The sequence below is a fragment of the Ylistrum balloti genome, unplaced genomic scaffold, assembly GCF_031769215.1.
Source record: "Ylistrum balloti isolate Yb309-2 unplaced genomic scaffold, AGI_CSIRO_Ybal_v1 Utg370018, whole genome shotgun sequence".
NCBI lineage: Eukaryota > Metazoa > Mollusca > Bivalvia > Pectinida > Pectinidae > Ylistrum > Ylistrum balloti.
In genome coordinates, this window is record NW_026782087.1 from 914,346 (window position 1) to 938,415 (window position 24,070).

Here is a 24,070-nt window from a genome sequence, read left to right on the forward strand (position 1 = left end):
TTTGTGTAAGTAGAAAAGGTCACACTATTTATTACAAATTATTTTGTTTAAGAAAATATATATAGACATGGTTGTTAGTATCATAACTAAGATGTGCTGTTTGTGTCCTTGGGCAAGACATTTTACCAGGCTGTTTACATGGTGATTAACTCAATATTTTATCAAAAGGATATGAATTTACAAACTACATATCCAAATGCTAAACCATTACAAAATAATGTTTTCCTGGCAAATGGTAAGAAACTGGAGACCACCAACACAGCTTTGTATGATGACTTCTATGCTATAACATTGTAAAGAATTGACACACATAACAAGTATCAGCATATCTACATACACTACCACATACTTGTACTCTTACATATGGTAGCACAGAAAAGGACAATGATTTCAGCTGCTAATATGAGCAAATCAGTCAAAATCAAATGCACACTAACATTGCATTTGTCTTCAAAATTATATTTCCTACCTATGTTGTCAGAAATAGTTATCTACCTTGGATCATGGCTTAAATACACTTGCATTACTGGTTTCAATTTTACATAACCGAAAACAATGAGATTTTGTGGTGCATGTATGATCTTACAAAAACAAAAAATATTAACATGACCGATATTTTAATTTTATTTACATATACAATATAATAGCCTTAATTGTTGCACAGGAAATAAGTTAACATACATGTACTGCATTTCACTTACGCAGTATGAGATGTATGTCATAAATCATGATTGCACAATTGTCTCACAGAATAAACATTCAATGAATATTTACAAATGGAAGTCATGCATGAAATGTAGTTCCATATCTGTTTTTGTCATTCACAAACTTCTGATAAACAATGGAGCTGAACAATGCAAAGCGACTCTTCACCGTTGAGAGAGAATGACACAACCAGTGGTTTGATATAACGATCAGGAAGTGTTGCTCTTCTGCAGGGATAGGAGTTTGTTGTGCCAGTCCTCTTCAGAGATATTCTTGGCCCAATCTGGAATGTTTGGTGCAGGAAGGTGGATAGTAGTCATGGCAGCCTTAACTTTCTCAGCATGTCCTGTAAAACATCACAAGTATCAACTTCATCTTTTATTCTGAAGGCTATAAGAAAACAGAAGGAAATGAAGACTGTATCAACACAATGTATAAGGAAAAATATCTACTTCGTTTTCATTTTTTTGTTGGTATCTCTCCTCGTATTATTGAAGAACACTTAAATTAGTACCAAAGGCTTAGGCTCATCTTTTTGTTTACACCTGAAATGCAATTACTTTAAATCTGAATTTATATTAATGTGTAAAAGATAAAATATTATTTTCAAATCAAAGTATTCCTATATTGTATATCTAACATTTATCTACATTTATCCAACCACCTATCTTTCACATTTATAAACCCCAGTTAACCGATCTTAAATATTTAACCCCAGTTAACCTCAGATCTTTAACATTTATCCAAGTTAACATCCTGTCTTTAATATTTTACACCAGTAAACTTCAAACCTTTAACATGTATCTCCAGTTGACTTCATATCCTTGACATTGATCCCAAAAATAACTTCCTATTTTTAAGAATCTATCTTAAATTAACTTACTATTTTTAAAATCTATCCCCAGTTAACTTGAAATCTGTATCATGAATCCATGTTTAACTTATACCATTTATCCTCACATAAGTCCCAATTTTTAATATTTAACCTCATTAAACATGTGATTACAACCTTTACTAAGCAGGTATTGATTTTACCGATTCATATCTTTGTTTACTACCAAAAAATATGTTAACTACTGATGGTGTATAATATTACAGTACCAGCTGCTCCTTTGGTATTTGAAGTCTTTATATTGAAACAATATTTACCTTTCATGCTAAATCTATCCTTACCTGGCTCCATTTGTATATTAGATGTTCTCTGTTTGTTCCATAATAGTTCTTTGGATTCAGGCTTTGGTAGGTCTGGTAACTGTGAAACAACCATAGAAAACAAAGCTAATACATGTATATATATAGCGTACACATCAGACATTGGCATAATAAACCAGGGGGCAGACATTAGCATAATAAACCTGGGGGCAGACAATGGCATAATAAACTTGTGGGCAACCATTGGCATAATAGACCTGGGGGCAGACAATGGCATAATCAATTTGCGGGCAGACATTGGCATAATAAACCTGGGGGCAGACAATGGCATAATCAACTTGCGGGCAGACATTGGCATAATAAACCTGGGGGCAGACAATGGCATAATAAACCTGGGGGCAGACATTGGCATAATAAACTTGGGGGCAGACAATGGCATAATAAACCTGGGGGCAGACATTGGCATAATAAACCTGGGGGCAGACATTGGCATAATAAACTTGTGGGCAGACAATGTCATTGTAAACTTGCAGGCAGACAATGGCATAAAAACTTGTGGGCAGACATTGGCATAATAAACCTGGGGGCAGGCATTGGCATAATAAACTTGCAGGCAGACAATGGCATAAAAACTTGTGGGCAGACATTGGCATAATAAACCTGGGGGCAGACATTGGCATAATAAACCTGGGGGCAGACAATGGCATAATAAACTTGCGGGCAGACATTGGCATAATAAACCTGGGGGCAGACAATGGCATAATAAACTTGCGGGCAGACACTGGCATAATAAACTTGGGAACAGTCTAATGGCATATTAACTTGGAAGACTTACAAAGCCATACCAGGATAATCAACTTGGGAATATATGGACAATGGCATATCAGCTTGGAATGTTGACAATTATGGCTAAAAACTAATGAAAAACTTCCATAATCAACCTCTGAGTCTGACAACTGCATAACAAACCCGCAAGATTAATGCCATAATCAACTTGAGAGAAAGAAAACTGACATAACCAGCTTTTGGGGCAAACAATGGCCTAACCAACACCTGAAATGGACAATTGTGTGATCATTTTTTAGGAACAGAGTAAGACATTGGTACAATCAACTCCTGGAATAGACAATTGAATATTGACCATATGCAATGAACTTATGTATAACAGATTTGAAAAAAGACTAGCATACTAATTTTAGTTAACATACTTTTAACAATCAGTACAGAACCATTTGCATCATATTTTTTGTAGCTCATACATACAGCTAATATCAGAGATGAAAGTGGCTGGCATTGGAAAAGGTGGAAATCTGCCGATCGGCGGAAATTTTTCATCTCTGCTGTAATTCAACTATAGCTTTCAAACGTTCGACTGATGTAAGAGTTATCTTCCTTCATATTATCGATTTGACAATACTGGAAACTCTGTGCTCATAACTGCTCAATGTTTAACTTTACAGTTTATAAGGGCATCTAAATCGAAGAATTTAAGAACGGAGTTAATGAAGATTGCTTAAAAATAAAATGCATCATCAAAACATACCTAACCCCCCTACCCCTGAAATATTCTCACTGGATTTGCATCGATCTCAAAAATGACCAAATTTGTCATGAAAAAGGCAGAAATCCGCCGATTGGCGGAAATTTTTCATATCTAATATGTGTGATATACCTTCATGTAGCCTGTTGCCTGTCCACCAGCATTTTGGTGCAGCATAAAATGATCAAGCTTATTTAAAGGTTCAGCTTTGTCTTTATCACAATCAGCAGAAATAGGACCCTCTGCTCCTGCCTCAGTTAAACTTTCACTGTTCTGACTGGACTGGCTGTGTTCATCAGTGTTCATAACGCTTGTGCCTGTTGTATCACCAGATACATCATCTGGTTCCTGTGGTAACATCTGATATCCATAATAACCATCCCCATCCTCACTTTCACTCTCTGATTCAGAGTTAGCATTGTCAATGACAAACTGTGGCGTAGGAATGTTCTCCACTCCCTCTTCGTCCTCATCTGAGGGAGGTCCCTTGTCTGTCTCACCATCTGGCTCAGGCTGGGGAGACATTCCTGTTATTAGAACTTTCAAAGTGCCTGTAAAACAAATAAAAATTAAACCATAAATCAAATTATCAGTAAGGTTAAGATAAGGCCACTGATGCTGAAATAACTTCTTCCTTGAACATTTTTAGCATTTAATTGTTAAGTACAAATTAATATGTTGTTAAAACCAAATTTACTATGAGAGCAAGAACTAGCTCTAGATTTATAATTCTTGAAGTTGGTTTATAGAGTTTGTATTTATGAATATAAGTCAAACAAGGGGCAAGCAAAGTGAAATGGTCAGAATATGTGAAGCCTTCTCCAAATTAGGTAACCACTGACCCTTGTCTTCAATAAATGAAATCAAAACCTGTCATTACATTACATATATAGCAATACATGTCTGTCATATCCTTTTCATGTTTAAAATCTTCCGTGTATGTAGGTAGTAATGTAATGGAAAGACAACATGCCACAATGTACAATATTTGTATAAAAGCCATTTCATTTTGTTCTATAAAATGTACGTGCCAAACTGAGCCTCTAACGAATTGCGAAGCAACTTCAACACAACATATATTTTTCCTTGCAGAATCCTTACAATTCTCTTTTATCTGATTTTGAAAATGCGGGATGAAAATTAAATATACTTCTCACTAACAAGGCTTCAACAGTCTATCTCTCCAAGACTTTTCTCTTTGTAATCACCGAGAAATCTCTCTCTTAAACCTTGCTGACAATGACAACAAATTAAAGCTATTTTAAACTATGACATCACAGCATTACTATCATTTCAACTACTGACGGCATATTCCGACAATAAAAAGATGCATCAAACACAAAAATCGATAGGTTGAATGTATATCTACTAAAAGATAGTTTTTGTTGAGCACAGTAACAGCGCAACTTGTCCCACGGCAAACTGCAGCTGGACAATCCTTGTGTGGCCCATGAACATGTGATGATTCATACGAGGGGCATATTACACAGCAGTTATCAGTGCTTTTGTTAATTATTCATACTTGATCATAAGCTAATTTAACTGAATCTTAGGATGAGAAGTTCTATGTGTAATGTGTTCATCAGTACTTGTCTGAAAGATTAGTCCGCGCTGTCCATCACCGTCCGCTTGTCAGTGATTGTTATTTCCGGAAACTGTCGAAGGGAGACAATTCTGAGGACTGCGCATGCTTGATATTCCGTTCCGGTTACAAAATGGTAAGAATGTGGTTCTGTGTCTTATGCGATAAAAGTTAATTTTAGTCACATCAGTTATTTAATAGAAACTAAACAGACGGTTCTTGCATTTGTAACGAAAACCGGTAACCTTACAAATCGAACAATTGCCGTTTGTGCGGCCTGGTTACATATATATTCAAATGTTTCAGTCGATGACTTGCTATTTTGAAGCTGCACCCCCCCCCCCCCGCTCCTCAAAGGTTATTATTGTTAAAATGCAGAGCTGTTTTCTATCCGTTTTTTGATGATTTTAACTTTTCAAAAATGCATTAATTTTTTGTGAATATATACCTATCTGCTCGACTAGGAACAATGACATGTAAAATGGGATTTTTCCAAAATGAACAGGATTAATGCTTGTGAATGTTTAATTGTATAGGAGAGATGTATGTTGTTTCTCCCCACAGTACTCTTGTTTACAGAGGATCCCAATTGTAGTAGTTGCTGATAATAACTCTTAATCCAACTCTCAAACAACTGATGCTGGTGTTCAGATGCAAATTTATGAATGGCGTCTGAAAATAAGGAAATGGATAGGTAGTGTGGTTGACCATCTCTCTGTTTCATGGAAGACTGAAGTGCAAATATTTTTATATAGGAAGCCATTTGTGATAACGGGACATTACAAAAAATCCGTCAACCTTGTAACATTATTGTCTGTAGACTATTAATATTCAGATTTGTCAGTCTGACTGAAAGCTTATTACTTACATAAGTATGTCAGCACTGGTAGTGCAAGGAGAATTACTGTTGAATGATGAATATTAAATATCTTTTTTCTTTTTTGAAACAAAAAAATTATGTCCTATATTTGTATACTGTGCACTGCACACAAATACCCTTCAGAGTATTCAAAACCTTTGTCCTTAATTTCAGACACTTTGCGCTCTGACTTATTTGGTTCAACTAACATGAGTAAAGAAAATTATTTGTGAAACATAGCTGAAGTTTTGAATGGTTCCTGTTTCAGGGTCAACAACAGTCCGGTGGGGCTGGAGGCCAAGGGGAAAAGAAGGATGACAAGGTTTGTAATTCAGAGGCTGATCAAAGCAATTTCCAAATAATCATGATATTTTTTTCTGTCATTACTCCATTTGACTTCCATAATGATCCAGATATGTTTTCAGTGGCATTGAGTGATAAATTACATCTCGGTATTCTATCTGTAGATGTGTATCAAAATGATGGTATTTTATTTTCTGAAAAGCTCTGCTGTGAAGAATTTTGTCACATGCTGAAATGATACATAATTCTTATGAATCATTTCCTGGAATGTTTATCTTATTACATATCTTTGTTAGAAATGATTAGGATTAATATAAACTGTCACCTTAGTCATCTGTAGTTTAACATTTTAAACATAGTCAATTTCTGGTAACGAAAATATTTTCCTTGAATCACAATTTGTGTATATAACAGCTGTCAAACCAATTGATTAACTATCTTGTAGCATTTAGGTGGTGTTTAATGCAATGTGTGCATGTTTAGTGCCATTTTAGGATTTCCCTTTGTTATTATAATCTAAAGGCATGTACTGATCTTCAATATTCACAATGAAAATTAACAAATACATTTTTTCAAAGGAGAAAAAGAAGAAGTATGAGCCCCCAGTGCCAACTCGTGTTGGCAAGAAGAAGAAAAAGATGAAAGGTCCAGATACTGCCAGCAAGCTCCCTAAAAGTATGTTGATAGTTTTCTATCTTTCTGTAACAACACAATCACAATTTGGATAATCATCTGGTTCAAGTTGAAAACTTTTATATTTCATGAGTATCTGTGAATACTTGTAAAGCTTAAGAAACAGAGAAAGTTTCAAGTGATTTTCATGGATTTTTCCAGGCGAGTCCAGAAAATGTGTTCAAATATTATATAACAAGTCCCATTACTAGAACACATAACGAGTCCTCTGTATGTGAGTGACTTTGAATGGAGAAGCTTGTTACATGATACCAACAAATAACATACATGTTATGTTTTGGAACTGTTCCTTATTGATAACCTGAACCAGTGTAATAACTTTACCAAGATGATATTAAACACAGAAATTTCCTATTTTATTTGACAGTTACACCACATACAAGATGTCGGCTGAAACTTTTGAAGATGGAGAGAATCAAAGACTATTTATTATTAGAGGAAGAATTTATTAAAAACCAAGAGAGACTGAAGCCCCAAGAAGAGAAACATGAGGTAAAGATTGTGTTGGATTGTCGTATCTTTAAATTCCAAGTCTTTTTCTGATATACTTTTGGTCATTTTTACTCACTTGGAGGGGTTTATAGGTTCTGGGTAAAATATTTATGTTGTTCATGTATGTAAAAGCTATTATTTACACTTTTTGCTTAATAAATGTAGTACAAAGATAAGAGAATGCTTCACCTTCAATGGAGAGAGGGTAACTGTTATTGTTGTGATGCTACAAAATTATTCTTGTACCAAGAATATCACTGATATGCAGGATTTTGTTAAGATCACTTTGTATTCAGATGTTGAAAGTCTTGGATATTTTGTTTCAACAGGTACTTCAAGTGTGAAAAAAAAAAACCCATATATTTATCAATAGTTGAACCCGCAAATTTTGTCGAATGATAGCTGTAGATGGATGTTCCTGTTTGCTTTTACTTATTTTGGATGGCCAAAATTAATTCTTGTAACATGTCACATCAATTTTGCAGATATGTGAAGGGGAACTATTGTTTTGTTTAGTATTATATTTCAAGTCAACTGACTCTGTCATTTTGTTGACACTTCATAATGAGAAAACCTTATCTATTGTCGACAGGAGGAAAGGACAAAGGTGGATGAGTTGCGTGGCTCACCAATGTCTGTCGGTAATTTGGAGGAAATAATTGATGATAACCATGCCATTGTATCAACATCCGTTGGAAGTGAACACTATGTCAGTATACTGTCATTTGTGGATAAAGATCAGTTGGAGCCCGGCTGCTCAGTCCTCCTCAACCACAAGGTTAGTACAGTTTGTACTTTGCCTTTTTATATCTCACCTAAAGGCAACATATTGATGGTTTATATTATAGGTGAATCTTATTCTACTGTATGTATGATACACTGATATTTATATATGTGTGATGTTTTATAATACTTTTGGTATCATTGTTATCACTTCTGTATTTGGACCCATTGGGTCTATTTAATTGAAATCAATAAACAATCTTGTCAAATAATTCTGTCTGTCCTGTTACATGTAGGTTTTATTTCAAGGTATCAAAAGTGTCATGGGAAATATTTTTGACAACAATTCTTGTTGTGACCTCTTACTTATGGGAAGACAGTCATTTCTGTCATCCCTAACACTGTTTCATTTAGTTCCACTGTCAGGATACCTGATAAAGCTATTTTATCCTAAATCATGTGGATGCAAAAGAGAACTGGGTTGAGATATTTAGCCATTTTTGGCCCACCAGTAATAAGACATATTTTCCTTACCATCCATTTACTTCAAACAGGTGCATGCAGTAGTGGGTGTTTTGTCAGATGATGTAGACCCTATGGTCACAGTGATGAAGCTGGAGAAAGCCCCACAAGAAACATATGCAGACATTGGTGGTCTAGACCAACAAATTCAAGAAATCAAGGTTTGTGTTGGATACATTTAGGCAAGAATGTGAGGACAGTTTCAGATGTTTGTGTATGTTTATTATTTGGTGTTGGGAGTGATGGTCTCAGGCAATAGTGAGGAACTTGTAATTGATATTATCAATAGGTGATAGGGTATCAAATTTGTACCATCTCTTTTAAATGATTGACTTGGAGACTGTTCATTTCAACTGAAAGTTTCCACCTTGAAAGAAAATATTTCAAACTTTTGATTCATAAATGTTTTATATATCTTGATCACACCTTCAATCATTCTGATAATTAACAATTCACTCTAAAGACTTACCAGTCTCAAAATTTAAAATCTGGGATTGATTTTGATGTTTCTGAAAGATTTGGCAAAATATGCAAACATGCCTGCTGCACAGTACTAGGGTTCAGTTTAATGATTTTGGTTACAATGTAGATTTGATTGGAAATTATTGTCAGGTTTCTTGAAATAAATTTTATTCTTCAATAGTGTTGATAGCTGTGTTGATTTGAATTGATATTAATGATTTTTGGTGAATGTTTCTTTGCTCAAACTTTTATTAGGCTAAAATATTAACATTCAGTATGCTTTAAGGCATTGGCAAAAGTGTGATTGATATTTGTAGAGCTGTTGATCAATTATGATCACTGTCTTCTATTTATGTAAAAGGTGTCTTTGAAATTTTGACACATGCATACTTTTTTATCACTGAATATTCTTGTAGGAATCTGTGGAACTGCCTCTCACACATCCAGAATACTATGAAGAGATGGGAATCAAACCTCCTAAAGGTGTTATATTGTATGGTCCCCCAGGCACAGGTAAGTCCCAAAACAAAGTTACCAGTTCTTGCTTCAGTATGAAATTTCCGAATTCTTTAAAATTCAATTTTTGTTGCAATTTAAAGTTGTATTGATAATCAGAAAAAAACTTTAAATACCTAATCTTCTGGATAACAATGTGATAAGAGAATTCATCCTAGTATTAAGCCAATAGTGGAAGCAATGTATAGCAGAAAATGCTACAAGGAAATTTAAAACAAATACCCTTTACCAACTAACCACTTTCACTTTGTATTCATCAGGCAAGACATTGTTGGCCAAGGCAGTGGCAAATCAAACTTCAGCTACCTTCCTCAGAGTAGTCGGCTCAGAACTTATACAAAAATATTTGGTAAGTTTCACTACATTTAAATCAACATTTACATATTTAGCAAAAGAAGTGTATCTTAGTAATGAATACTGCTGTTTTTTTATGAGATTATGAGACAAATATTTACTGATGTGTGTTTATAGGGTGATGGTCCCAAACTTGTTCGTGAACTGTTCAGAGTTGCAGAGGAACATGCTCCATCTATTGTATTTATAGACGAGATTGATGCTGTGGGAACAAAAAGGTTAGTTCCCTAACAATATTTTCCTTACGTCTTATGAAATATCACTTGATTGTAAATTGCCTAGTTGTGATTTTTACAGTCAGAGTTGTTTCCCTTAGTAAGCTGTATGTAAATCTTATAAGGGCGAGTGATACAGGTAAAAGTTACATTTTTAAAATTTGGTTCTGCAATTGGATAAAGCAGAAAGTGTTTAACAACATTATTGTCCTAATAAATATTTTTGTTTATATTAGATATGATTCCAATTCTGGTGGTGAGAGAGAGATCCAGAGGACTATGTTAGAGCTGTTGAATCAGCTTGATGGCTTTGATTCCCGGGGAGATGTCAAGGTGAGTTTACATCTTGTCTTTTACATCAGAATTATGTTTCAGAAATAAGCGAATATTAACAAAGGCTATAACCTATCCATGACCTTGAATATATTGCTATTCAAAATCTTTATATCCTAAATTATCCAACATTAAAATTCCTTAATTTTGTAGTGAAATATAAGGTTTATGGTTAAAAATATAAGTCATGTGAAAATAACAAGTTTTGATATTTTCACTCATTTTTGACCAGTCGGATCACAACTTTCGCAGTTTGAAAATATCCATTATCCCAGAATGCTTTGCAAACTTCAGAAACAAGAACTCGGGCAGACATAGCCTGATAGAAATTGAGAACGCTCTATTTACTTTCATGCACTAATCCAGGTAATTCTGAATTTAATCATCAGAATGTTTCATATGTTATATGAAATACTTTGATAATTTGAGTATCTGTGTCTTAGATGTGAAAGGATATGCTGTTGGAGTAGTGATAGTAGAGCATGCATTTCATATTTAGACAGAACAACAAATTCAAAGTGGCAAAAAAAATGTGAAAAAATATAATAAGTAGAATATTTATTGCTTCTTGATGAATATCAATACTATTGATTGCTTGCGGGATGGAAACTGTGATATGTTTCTGTTACTCTTGTGCTGTTGTTTTTTTTGCAAAATTTGGAGGCATTTACAAGGAATTTGACAACTTCTTACCTGTTAGTTTGAATACAGTACTGGTATAAGGATGATATGTTTTCCCTGTATGCTGGACTAGCCTTTACTGTGTCTAATATTCTGTATTTTATTGAAGGTTGTCATGGCTACAAACAGGATAGAGACTCTAGATCCTGCTTTGATTCGACCTGGTCGAATTGACAGGAAGATTGAGTTTCCATTACCAGATGAGAAAACAAAGAGGAGAATCTTCAATATCCACACAAGTAGAATGACTCTAGCCGACAATGTTAACATTGATGACTATGTCATGGCAAAGGATGACCTATCTGGTGCAGACATTAAGGTAAAAACTGCTACAGATTTCAGCCAATTAGAGCAGCATTTGTGAAGGTGTATTGAACAATTTGTACCTCCTATTGTATTTGTGTCATTGGCACCAATGTCAGAAAGAATAAACTGAAGTCATTTTGAAGTTTTTATTTTACCTTAATTTTATAGATACACATTTCACACCACATTAAAAATCTGCTTTTAACAAGATTTTTTTCAAAATTTTATCTTTGAACAGGCTATATGTACAGAAGCTGGCTTACTAGCTCTGAGAGAGAGGAGAATGAAGGTGAGAAATGAAGATTTCTCGAAGGCCAAGGAGAATGTGCTGTACAGGAAGAATGAGGGAACTCCAGAGGGGCTGTATCTCTAATGTTTTATGTACAATCAGACTGTCATCCCTAGGACCTGAACAACTAGGTCTTGGACATGTGAAGTGCTTTGATGAAATTATCAATTGGAAAATAGTGCAGTTTTGGGAAAAAAACAACATGGTTTCTGTGTGTGAATATCATCAACATGAAAGAAAGAATGTGTGAAAGCATAATGTATGTTGGAAATAATGATAAATTAAACATTTGATGTCAGTATGTTTGTATATTATTTGTCAGACTGTAACAGGATTGGGTATTACCAAACTTAGCAAAGGAATTCCAAATCCCAGCAGAAATTTTAAGTGAACAGCATACACACTTGTGTATTTCCCAAATGCTTCACATAAAATTGATGATCCAGTCAGTGGCCGTGTTCCAGATTCGCCAATGAACTTTGTATAGACAGTCTAATTTGCATTGGCAGGTTGTATTTCCACAAATTCCGCCAATCCAAACTGATCTTAGAAAGGATAGTTTGATGCTGACAATAGTTTTAAGTCATTAGAGAGAGAATAACCTTTTATGTTTTCTTTCTAATATTTTCTATATATAGTTTTTTTTTAGAAAAGGCATAAACATCCAGATATTTTCAAACTGGTATAGAATACCCTTTTAATTTACAAAACACGTGAAAAATGTGGTTTGTCCGTATTACATAAAAGTGCCTTTATGTAGAATAATTCAAAGATCGTAGATCAGTTGCATGGTATTTAAACAACCTGTTGAACGTTAATGGGATTGATAACTGTAATGATCCGCTTCCCCCACCCACCCCCCCTCCCCTCCCTCAATTTATCCATGGGTATGGCAATACAGTCATGCACTATCTTAAAGAGTCCCTTCACTTTTCTAGAATGGGCCAGCCCAGACTACCCAGCATTGCACCAACACTGGACATGTTCCTGTATCTATAGTAGTATGAAGCAGGTTGCCCTGTGTCTATAGTAGAATGAAGCAGACTGCCCTGTGTGTCTATAGTAGAATGAAGCAGGCTGCCCTGTGTGTCTATTAGTATGAAGCAGGCTGTCCTGTGTGTCTATAGTAGAATGAAGCAGACTGCCCTGTGTGTCTATTAGTATGATGCAGGCTGCCCTGTGTGTCTATAGTAGAATGAAGTAGGCTGTCCTGTGTGTCTATAGTAGAATGAAGCAGTCTGCCCTGTGTGTCTATTAGTAAGAAGCAGGTTGCCCTGTGTGTCTATAGTAGAATGAAGCAGACTGCCCTGTGTGTCTATAGTAGAATGAAGTAGGCTGTCCTGTGTGTCTATAGTAGAATGAAGCAGTCTGCCCTGTGTGTCTATTAGTAAGAAGCAGGTTGCCCTGTGTGTCTATTAGTATGAAGCAGGCTGCCCTGTGTGTCTAGTAGTATGAAGCAGGTTGCCCTGTGTGTCTATAGTAGTATGAAGCAGGTTGCCCTGTGTGTCTATAGTAGTATGAAGCAGGTTGCCCTGTGTGTCTATTAGTATGAAGCAGGCTGCCCTGTGTGTCTATTAGTATGAAGCAGGCTGCCCTGTGTGTCTATACGTATGAAGCAGGCTGTCCTGTGTGTCTATAGTAGTATGAAGCAGGTTGCCCTGTGTGTCTATTAGTATGAAGCAGGCTGTCCTGTGTGTCTGTTAGTATGAAGCAGGCTGCCCTGTGTGTCTATTAGTATGAAGCAGGCTGTCATGTGTGTCTGTTAGTATGAAGCAGACTGAACTGTGTGTCTGTTAGTATGAAGCAGGCTGCCCTGTGTGCCTATTAGTATGAATCAGGATGCCCTGTGTGTCTATTAGTATGAAGCAGGCTGCCCTGTGTGCCTATTAGTATGAATCAGGATGCCCTGTGTGTCTATTAGTATGAAGCAGGTTGCCCTGTGCCTATAAGTATGAAGCAGACTGCCCTGTGTGTCTATTAGTATGAATCAGGATGCCCTGTGTGTCTGTTAGTATGAAGCAGGCTGCCCTGTGTGCCTATTAGTATGAATCAGGATGCCCTGTGTGTCTATTAGTATGAAGCAGACTGCACCGTGTGCCTATTAGTATGAAGCAGGTAGCCCTGTGTGTCTATTAGTATGAAGCAGGTTGCCCTGTGCCTATAAGTATGAAGCAGACTGCCCTGTGTGTCTATTAGTATGAAGCAGGCTGTCCTGTGTGTCTGTTAGTATGAAGCAGACTGCACCGTGTGCCTATTAGTATGAATCAGGATGCCCTGTGTGTCTATTAGTATGAAGCAGGCTGCCCTGTGTGTCTATTAGTATGAAGCAGACTGCACCATGTGCCTATTAGTATGAAGCAGGTAGCCCTGTGTGTCTATTAGTATGAAGCAGGTTGCCCTGTGCCTATAAGTATGAAGCAGACTGCCCTGTGTGTCTATTAGTACGAAGCAGGCTGCCCTGTGTGTCTCTTAGTATGAAGCAGACTGCACTGTGTGTCTATTAGTATGAAGCAGGCTGCCCTGTGTGTCTATAGTAGTATGAAGCAGGCTGCCCTGTGTGTCTATAGTAGTATGAAGCAGGTTGCTATGTGTGTCTATCCGACGTCAGTCCTGGTAAAGGGGTCCCATGCACACTAGGAATATTACAGAGATGGTCTAAATAAGGTCTTGTAAGCTTTTTCTTTAATGGATGTGGACCCTTCTTTCAAATTTCCTCTAAGGAAGCCTAGAGTAGAATCTGTGTATCCCATTTACAATAAGATTAAATGTTAAGACCCCAATATCTAGCTTCATCTACATGGAGTGATTATCCATATATAGTGTATGTGTACTTATTAGGGGATTTATTTCTAATCTTTGACACGACATGCTGGGCCAATCAACGAACCCTGTAAGACCCAGACAAGACATTTGCATACTTGGACCTTTCCCCCTCAACGGCCTGTGTCCTTCCTGGTAGAAGACTTTCAATCACTGTGGCAACAGACTGATTTATACCAGAGTGTCTTAACTTATGAATTGGTATGCGTAATGACTTCACTGACGGTAATATTCTCAATGATTTTACAGTACACATACGTCAATGAAACTGGATGAAAATTTTCAGGTATGAATTTTTGACATTTTTTTTTTATAAATGGGAGAAACATGGAATGTCAGAGACCGCGGGTAATTAACAGTGAGGATAGATGTTATTTCAGCGCCAACTCTTTGGGATCTTCAGGTCAACGTTAGAGTGCTAGTTGTACTGTTGGATCATACATGTACGTCGGCTTTTGTCTTTGCCGTAGTTTCTTCAATAGTTGAATTATGAGGGTCGGAAAGCCATGATCTCTAAGATTTTTCCCTTTTGACAATTCTTCCAACCGAAAAATAGAAAAGAGTCAAGTGCTGAATATTTTGAAAAGTAATCATTTTTTTCTACTAGTGTCTGAGGTCATTGACGTCACTTGCATCACTTTAATCAAGCCCCTCCATTCCCTAGCGACCGGCACGAACGAGGATTCGTCATGGTTTCGTGGAGTAGAAATGTTGCAGTGACCGCTATTAATGGAGAACAGCCCATTTAATTGCCAATTTTCATACGGCTATGAATCCTTGTTTTTCCGAAGGGCCATATTCCGTCGTGAATCCATCAATGGGTCTCCCGGATAAGTGAAATCAAACTCCGTCATGACCCACCATGGTTAATCCGTTGAATATGATCACGTCTGTTACGTTACTTTTGTCAAATTTGACTTGAGGATCGTCAACACAGAAAGCCGTCAAGTGGCCATCATGTGACCTCTCGTGAACTAGAGTCAAGTTCATTATTATCCGCTTAGTGTACTTTCATTCAGCCGTTACTGCCATCGGAAGTGATTTAACTGAACGTCCTATTCAGCGGAGTCATTGCCGTTATGTATAACTTTCACGTTCAAAAATTTGAAGTTAACGCGCAGCACCCAGTCTTGACGGTGGTGATCTACCAGCGCCAAATACTTCGAACTATTTTTCCAGCTCCTCCATATAGAATTAGGTTTAGTTATTCAGGCCGTGAAACAGCACGAGGGCAGGCTTTGATCACGCGTTAATATGCGTGTGACTTCACGGTAAAATTTAATGTAGCAGGTCACGTTTTCCCATTATAAACATTGCGTGGTCCGTTATGTAGATGTATTGCGGGAAGCATTCAAAGAGTAGTAAAGTATTATTTACGAGCCAAGCCTGAAAGTCAACCAGCCAGAAGACCATCTGTGCGTCTAGTATTTTCGTAGGAATTAAAACACAATGTAAAATGTATTGATGTTGTATCAAAGGTAGAATAATTAATCATTTCATACATAAAGATTAAATGGTCTAACACGAAAAACATTACACAGCGTGACTATTGAACCACAACCTCTATTGTGACTCTCCGAAAGAGAGGTACAGTGTGATCCCTGGACGATTTTTTCCATGGCTGTTGAAATGAAAATTTCTATCTCGCAACAGCTTCATAAAAGCAAATATTCAATTCTAAAGACTGGTAAATGACTACATCTATTTGAAAAGACTGGTTCCAGAATTTCCATTTACCAACTTGTTGATGTGTTCTAAGCAGTATATTACGTATATATATACATTATTGGTTATACTACTTAAAAGTTTCTGTGAAGGTGGTGTATTGATGTCATTCTTTTGGAAACAAAACAATAGACTTTGTATGATTTTACGTCATGATTTTTCTTGGACCACGTGATGTAATACCAGTCTAGTGCTATAACATTACAGGGTACATATTTCAAAACTGACGTAATTGATGACGTCAAGGTCAATAAATAAAAACAGGTATCTGGTATCTGGCGATCGGTTTTAAATAAAAACATATATGTACTGGTTGGGAAGGAGACTATGTAACCTTAATACTCGACTATTTAGTTATTTGACTGGGTTTGAATTCGTCATGCCTTAATTCAGTGACACATGACGACAACCCAACATAATACCACAACAATGAGGTGTGATCCTCTTATCGATTTACTTTCTGTTTTATAAACCTCTGAACCAACATTGTAAATAATGGGTGCCTAGCGTATCAACTAATTACAGGTTTGGTTGGTCAAGTCTGGCAACGCAAGGTGGGCATCATTTTCACAATTTAGTTTACAGGAGCTTTACATCTTACTCAAATATGTCTATATAACAGATGAATTTACTGTCACAAATGATCATATTTCAGATATCAATTCTCTAATATGGTATAAATTTTCGTCCTCGTTAGATTGAAAAATTGACGCCGGAGAAGTAAGTAAAACAATTATATCAAGATAAACAATTCTAGGCATTCATGAATCGTGGCGCTGGTAGTACCGATTTTTGTTTTTGTTTTATTTGTCTTTTTCACACGATTGTCTGTTAGCTGAATTTATAGACCCATGGACAGACCGAGTTACATTCCTTGTAGTATATGTGGTGACTTCCTTATTGATAAAATTACAAGAGGTCCGTCGCAAGCCTTCCAGAGCAATTAAGATAAAGCGCCTGGTCTAAATGCTCAACCAAGACACTTGTCCGATTTAATTCGATTTAAATCTTTAGTTTGCACTCGATCAGTATATATGATCAATAGATAGATATTTATCCTTTAAATAAATAAATAAATAAATTTTGTTAACGTGTGCATTATGTAAAAAAATAGTTGTTAAGATAGGGATTATGGTATAACATATTGAACACCCGGTGAATATCAACTAGCAAGACTACAAGAATTACCGGTATGAAGTAATTTAAATTCAAATAAGATTAATTCGAACTTAAAGCAATTGATACATTGATATACGTACAAGTCATTGCTTCGTGTTAAGTATTATACCTGAGACATATGTGTTATATTTGTGTCTCTGATTATACTTTTAAAATGATCGTCCTCACATACCGTAGTTTGTATAACATTCTTTCGTTATTGTGACTAATTAACTACCGAACAGTGTTGAAATACATCGATGTAGAACATACCTTTAAATTTGTATACGAAACAAATGAAGCAGATTAGTTCCCTTCCGTTGTTTCTGGAAGTAAAGTCAGGTATATAACACCCACGTGTCTCATTTGCATGTATTGTTCGGGTAGCGATACTGGCCGTCACTGTCGTCTGCTAACATTTCGTCAGAACACACGCTCGTGAGGTACAGTAAACATGGAGACAAACATTACAACCAACATTCTTTCAGATTCCGACACCCGGAGAAGATTTTCTGAGATTTAACTCAGACCTTGGGATTAATTTGTGACTATTTCAAGTGATCTGTTGAGTCAAAATGACCATCTAGGCCTCATTCAACATGCCATCCAATTCCGATAGCGTGAAAGTAGCCGTTCGTGTACGGCCCTTCAATCAGGTAATTATATATATTATGTTTTGTTTTATTTATCAATGTATGTATTTGTATCCTTATTAAAAATGTAAATAACCCGAACATCTAGGTTAACGACTAAACATGTACACGGGTTATAATGGTGACAGATAAAGGCCAGTGTGGCGAAGTTGATGATCATTTTACACGTTAATAGAGTACCTGTTCAAACACAGTTAACACCGTACAATAGCTGTGCATTCCATCTCTTCATTGTTCAACGTCACATAGCGAAATCAAAACAGATAAATAGAATATCGAAATGGTTGTCAACAGGAAGGCAAACATCTATACATAAACATAATTTGTTAATATATATGTAGGATAGCATTATCTTATTTCTTTTTTTTTTCAATCATTTCCTGTATCTGACCTGACAAAGAAAAGCAGTTTGTGTAATTTTTAAGCTGTAAATTTTTTTCCTTTTTTTTCTCTTCATCTTCTTTTTTGTCTTCTTCCTTTTTATTCTTCTTTGTCTTCTTCATTTTCTTCGTTTTTCTCTTTTTCGTTCTCTTCTTCATTTACCCTAAACACACTAAATATCAGATCTGCTAAGTGCCTGTATTTCTTTTGACTTGTATATTTTGAATGAAATTAAATGTAACACTTTAGATCATTTTCTTTTCAACACTCACAAACACTTTATCAGATGGAATGAATGAGGATTTTGACAGTTCCTACAGCAAATTATTTTCTAGTAAAGCGATACCAAATGAAATATTCTGAAATCACCAATTAAAATCAGTTTCGACTAATGGTTCTCAATGTTGGTTATGCAGTCGTGGACATGTGTAATTTAATATATGAAGACATTCACTTAGTTTTTAAACCGACAGGTGTATTACGTAAATTTGACTGAGTGTTATAATGATCTATAAGCAATGAATAACTTAATCCCTTACTTGGATATCTACACATATATTCAGCAATAAGCACATGTTTGGTAATAAGCCTACCCATATGTAATATATGATGATGTTAGTAAAATTACAAACCATCATTTTATCTGTAGTAAGCCCATTCCATGACTTTTAATAATAAGGATTATTTTCTTTGAATAATGATAAATGTTTTGACCCATCAAGTTTATTACAGCACAAATCAGCCCAATATATAACTATATTCAAACATCACACATTTTCCGTTTTCGTTGGTAAAATATAAAACATTTTTCTTTGGTGAAACATCAGACATTTTCCATTTTCTTTGGTGAAACATCAGACATTTTCCATTTTCTTTGGTAAAACATCAGACATGGTGAAACATCAGACATTTTCCATTTTCTTTGGTGAAACATCAGACATTTTCCATTTTCTTTGGTGAAACATCAGACATTTTCCATTTTCTTTGGTAAAACATCAGACATTTTCCATTTTCTTTGGTGAAACATCAGACATTTTCCATTTTCTTTGGTGAAACATCACACATTTTCCGTTTTCGTTGGTAAAATATAAAACATTTTTCTTTGGTGAAACATCAGACATTTTCCATTTTCTTTGGTAAAACATCACACATTTTCCGTTTTCTTTGGTGAAACATCACACATTTTCCGTTTTCGTTGGTAAAATATAAAACATTTTTCTTTGGTGAAACATCAGACATTTTCCATTTTCTTTGGTGAAACATCAGACATTTTCCATTTTCTTTGGTAAAACATCAGACATGGTGAAACATCAGACATTTTCCATTTTCTTTGGTGAAACATCAGACATTTTCCATTTTCTTTGGTGAAACATCAGACATTTTCCATTTTCTTTGGTAAAACATTAGACATTTTCCATTTTTTTGGTGAAACATAAGACATTTTCCATTTTCTTTGGTGAAACATCACACATTTTCCGTTTTCGTTGGTAAAATATAAAACATTTTTCTTTGGTGAAACATCAGACATTTTCCATTTTCTTTGGTAAAACATCACACATTTTCCGTTTTCTTTGGTGAAACATCACACATTTTCCGTTTTCGTTGGTAAAATATAAAACATTTTTCTTTGGTGAAACATCAGACATTTTCCATTTTCTTTGGTGAAACATCAGACATTTTCCATTTTCTTTGGTAAAACATCAGACATGGTGAAACATCAGACATTTTCCATTTTCTTTGGTGAAACATCAGACATTTTCCATTTTCTTTGGTGAAACATCAGACATTTTCCATTTTCTTTGGTAAAACATCAGACATTTTCCATTTTCTTTGGTGAAACATCAGACATTTTCCATTTTCTTTGGTAAAACATCAGACATTTTCCATTTTCTTTGGTAAAACATCAGACATGTTGAAACATCAGACATTTTCCATTTTCTTTGGTGAAACATCAGACATTTTCCATTTTCTTTGGTAAAACATCAGACATTTTCCATTTTCTTTGGTAAAACATCAGACATGGTGAAACATCAGACATTTTCCATTTTCTTTGGTAAAACATCAGACCTTTTCCATTTTCTTTGGTAAAACATCAGACATTTTCCATTTTCTTTGGTAAAACATCAGACATGGTGAAACATCAGACATTTTCCATTTTCTTTGGTAAAACATCAGACCTTTTCCATTTTCTTTGGTGAAACATCAGACAATTCCTTCCCACTTTACTAGGGAGACCCAGATATTGCAAAACATGAAAACTTTCTACTCAAAGCCTCACCAAGTTCCCTTGAAGAAATAAGCATACCATATTAGCTTTGAATATAAATTTCTCAATAAGGACCCATCAAGGTCATTCTTAAAGTCTTTAATATAAATTGAAATGAATAATAGATGAATGCCTTACCACAATTTCCTTGTTACCAGTGTCATAACACCCAATATATAACAGTCTTGTTATCAGTGTCTTAACACCCAATATATAACTGTCTTGTTATCAGTGTCGTAACTCCCAATATATAACAGTGTTGTTATCAGTGTCTTAACGCCCAATATGTAACTGTCTTGTTATCAGTGTCATTACACCCAATATATAACTGTCTTGCTATCAGTGTCATAACACCCAATATATAACTGTCTTGTTATCAGTGTCATAACACCCAATATATAACTGTCTTGTTATCAGTGTCATAACACCCAATATATAACTATCTTGTTGTCAATGCCATAACACCCAATATATAACTGTCTTGTTATCAGTGTCTTAACACCCAATATATAACTGTCTTGTTATCAGTGTCATAACACCCAATATATAACTGTCTTGTTATCAGCGTCATAACACCCAATGTGTAATTGTCTTGTTATCATGTCCTAACACCCAATATATAACTGGCCTGTTATAGCTACCCTGTTACCTGTCCAATATTATGCTTGATCAATTTGTAGACTGAAAAACAAAGGGGTGGGCAGGTGGCCATCTTGGATTTTGAAAGTTGAAATTTGTCATGGCTATTTTTGAAGTAATGAATGCACCATAATCCAACTTTATATATAAATTGTAGTTTTGTTTTGTATTTTAGTAGTCTCTAGTTGATCATTATCCATTATAGGACAGATTTGATCGTAAAAAATGTCTGACAGGAGACCATCTTAAATTGTGCAGTTATAATTGGTTATTGCTAATTCTCGAGAAATCCTGAATGGCTTTTTATGAAGTCACTTTTTGTGCATATTTGATTTTGGGATGGAATGGAAAGAAAAAAAGAAGAGAAATTATTTAACAGATGAAGAACAAATAAAGATACTACAATAAGTGATGTGAAAATACCTTTTTCTCTGTCAAGAGAGGTTAAAAGTACATGCAAAGTATTCAAAATATATTTTATTTTAGTTATGATACACTGAATGGTTAAAAGAAATTTTTGTCATTGTATTATTTGAATAGAAAAAACAATTCTGACTTGAACGGAACTGTTCAAGTGTGAAGGATTAATTTTATGGTCAATAGCTATTTATGACCAACAAAGAGACACTGTAGAAACAGCAATTAAATATCCTCACTCCAACATCCATTGTCAACAAAAAATACCCTTGGAAAGGTGATATAGGCATTTAATCAAAAGAACTGGAATCTCCTGGGGCACTTCATACTTCAGTATAAGATAAAGGTTTAAAAGGGTCTACCATTGGTCAGTAGATCAAAGTCTTCCTAGTTGTAACATGAAAAGGATCATTTCTCAGAACTAGACTTTAAGACAAGTGTGGTTTTATAATACCTTGACCTCAGTGCAAATCCAAGAGAGAGAATCAGTACGCCAGGGTAATAAAATTTTCATAATTTTCGGTTAGTGTTTATGTGAGTTAATCAAAATTTTGATGAAAATTCAAAAGGAAATTTCGTTTTTTGTGAAATGACAGACCTGATTTGCATGGTGAAGTTTGCGAGACCTGCTGTCTTTATATGATTTCTTCTTGGTTGCAAATCCCCCAGAAAGTAATGTTTGGTGCAAGTCTTCATCCTTTTCTCATTGAATCAAGTATTGTGAACAGTATGTCATGTGGGGAGCAAATTATTGTTCTTTTTATTGATTGGTTTTCTTAATGTATGTCCTGTTTAAATTCTCCTTTCTGTATCCTCTTTATAATTTCATTATTGTGTAGCAGACAAGTTAGGTTTCAAGTTTCTTATTGGTTGCAGACCTTATTCCAAACCCTTTACAGTGTGATTACAACATGGCTGAGACTGGCTTATTGTGATTTCCCTTGTTCTATTGATACCAATTATTTTATATATTTACTACTTTAATTTAAAAATTAAGAACAATGGTTGAATTGTTATTTTTGTACTTATAGTTTTTGCATCCTAGCTTCTTTTGTAACTTTGACTATATCCTTTATTCTCTTCTCCATGCTGATAATCTATACTTCAGTGCTGTGCATCGTTTGGATTCACAGTGTCACTTAAGTACTCTTATATTGATAGAAAGAAACATCAGGATAAAAATTCTTCATGAAACTGGCTACCACACTATCATTTCTGTGAGATAATACTGAACAGTCATCTGAATCTCAGTGATGTTGAATGTGTTATTCTGGTAATGATGTCTGTTACTATTCCAAAAGTTTCTACACTTTTAAAGAAAGCATTATCCTATAGAAAAAGATTACAGTTTATATAGTACAGAACTTAAGATATAGTCGTGCCCTCTACAGGTATCATTATTGATTGGTATCTAAAGGCAAGCAGATGGTTTTGAAGGTTTCTTGTTAAACAAATGTATTATTCTGACTAGAATGAGATTGACTTGGCAAGCACTGTTAAAGCTGGAATAGAATTAGGTGAATAATTTATCAGGATGTAGTATAATTAGCTGCCAGAAAAGGTCTTTACCTTAGTCAACTTCTGTCTGTTTTGTGACATTTAATACAACATTACAACAAGGACATGCTACTCTTCCAAGGAAAACCTTGTTCTCAAGCCATTCTGGGTTTATAGATATTGGTTACGATATGGAAGCCTCAATCAACAAGGCACTCATATCATCTTCTTCCAATCGACACAGGTTTTGTTCTGAACTGTTGGTATACGGCCTGTTATCATTGTCCTAATATCTGTTGTATAGTATTTTGCTGAGTCAGTAACAAAAGTCTGGATTTACCTGAATTTTCATCTGACATTTAATTTAGAGCAATCAAGAACAGAATTTCAAATGAATAAAAACTAAGTCCCTGACTCATTATCATGCAAGGCACTTAATATTTAAGTTTTAAAGTATTATTTTAAGGGGATTCCAGTTTTATTTAAATGCTTGGCTGACTTTGTTCACATGTCTTGCTCATACAGATATTTGCCAGATAGGAAACCTGTCAAATACTTATTTAAGTCACCTGGATAGGCACTTGAAAAACAATACAATCCCCTCACTAAGTGTTATACAATGACAGACCTACCTGTTTCTTTTGTAATACTCTAACCTCTCATTTGTACAGGTACATACATTAGATTTGAGATCACTCAGAATAGCATTGATGAAAATGTGAACAAGTTTACAGAAATCCTAACACAAGCCATGCACCCTTTTCATGGAACAGGTAACACGCTGTGG

The 24,070-nt window shown here is 35.2% G+C and overlaps 3 protein-coding genes across 3 annotated transcripts in view; 2 read left to right on the top strand and 1 right to left on the bottom strand.

The window, feature by feature from the left end:
• Nucleotides 1-600: 600 nt before the first annotated feature.
• LOC132548583 (male-enhanced antigen 1-like) lies at nucleotides 601-5,042 on the bottom strand. The gene is made up of 4 exons (XM_060212447.1): nucleotides 4,987-5,042; nucleotides 3,530-3,948; nucleotides 1,879-1,957; nucleotides 601-1,051 (listed from the first exon to the last, which is right to left on the bottom strand). Exons 2-4 carry the CDS (start codon nucleotides 3,920-3,922, stop codon nucleotides 915-917), a joined length of 609 nt encoding a protein of 202 aa, XP_060068430.1. The 5' UTR covers nucleotides 3,923-3,948; nucleotides 4,987-5,042; the 3' UTR covers nucleotides 601-914.
• A 1,048-nt stretch (nucleotides 5,043-6,090) lies between these two features.
• On the top strand, nucleotides 6,091-12,025 carry LOC132548550 (26S proteasome regulatory subunit 4). Its single transcript, XM_060212413.1, has 11 exons — nucleotides 6,091-6,160; nucleotides 6,720-6,816; nucleotides 7,202-7,326; nucleotides 7,919-8,104; nucleotides 8,604-8,732; nucleotides 9,450-9,546; nucleotides 9,810-9,898; nucleotides 10,021-10,121; nucleotides 10,355-10,451; nucleotides 11,242-11,451; nucleotides 11,677-12,025. The coding sequence occupies exons 2-11, from the start codon at nucleotides 6,780-6,782 to the stop codon at nucleotides 11,809-11,811; spliced, it is 1,206 nt and encodes a 401-aa protein (XP_060068396.1). The 5' UTR covers nucleotides 6,091-6,160; nucleotides 6,720-6,779; the 3' UTR covers nucleotides 11,812-12,025.
• Nucleotides 12,026-18,029: 6,004 nt separating this feature from the next.
• LOC132548587 (kinesin-like protein KIF28P) overlaps nucleotides 18,030-24,070 on the top strand; it is a 53,741-nt gene continuing 47,700 nt past the window's right edge. The window contains exon 1 of the mRNA XM_060212451.1: nucleotides 18,030-18,086. Within this exon, the coding sequence (XP_060068434.1) occupies nucleotides 18,030-18,086 (57 nt within the window). The remainder of the gene's footprint in view (nucleotides 18,087-24,070) is intronic.

Excerpts from the sequence above, each read along its gene's own strand:
- LOC132548583 (XM_060212447.1), bottom strand. The coding sequence starts at position 3,922 with ATGTCTCCCCAGCCTGAGCCAGATGGTGAGACAGACAAGGGACCTCCC. Across the intron at positions 1,958-3,529 it reads AGGCAACAGGCTACATGAAG|TTACCAGACCTACCAAAGCC; the intron begins GTATATCACACA and ends GTTGTTTCACAG. Across the intron at positions 1,052-1,878 it reads TAATATACAAATGGAGCCAG|GACATGCTGAGAAAGTTAAG; the intron begins GTAAGGATAGAT and ends GATGTTTTACAG.
- LOC132548550 (XM_060212413.1), top strand. The coding sequence starts at position 6,780 with ATGAAAGGTCCAGATACTGCCAGCAAGCTCCCTAAAA. Across the intron at positions 9,547-9,809 it reads GTATGGTCCCCCAGGCACAG|GCAAGACATTGTTGGCCAAG; the intron begins GTAAGTCCCAAA and ends TGTATTCATCAG. Across the intron at positions 10,122-10,354 it reads GATGCTGTGGGAACAAAAAG|ATATGATTCCAATTCTGGTG; the intron begins GTTAGTTCCCTA and ends TGTTTATATTAG.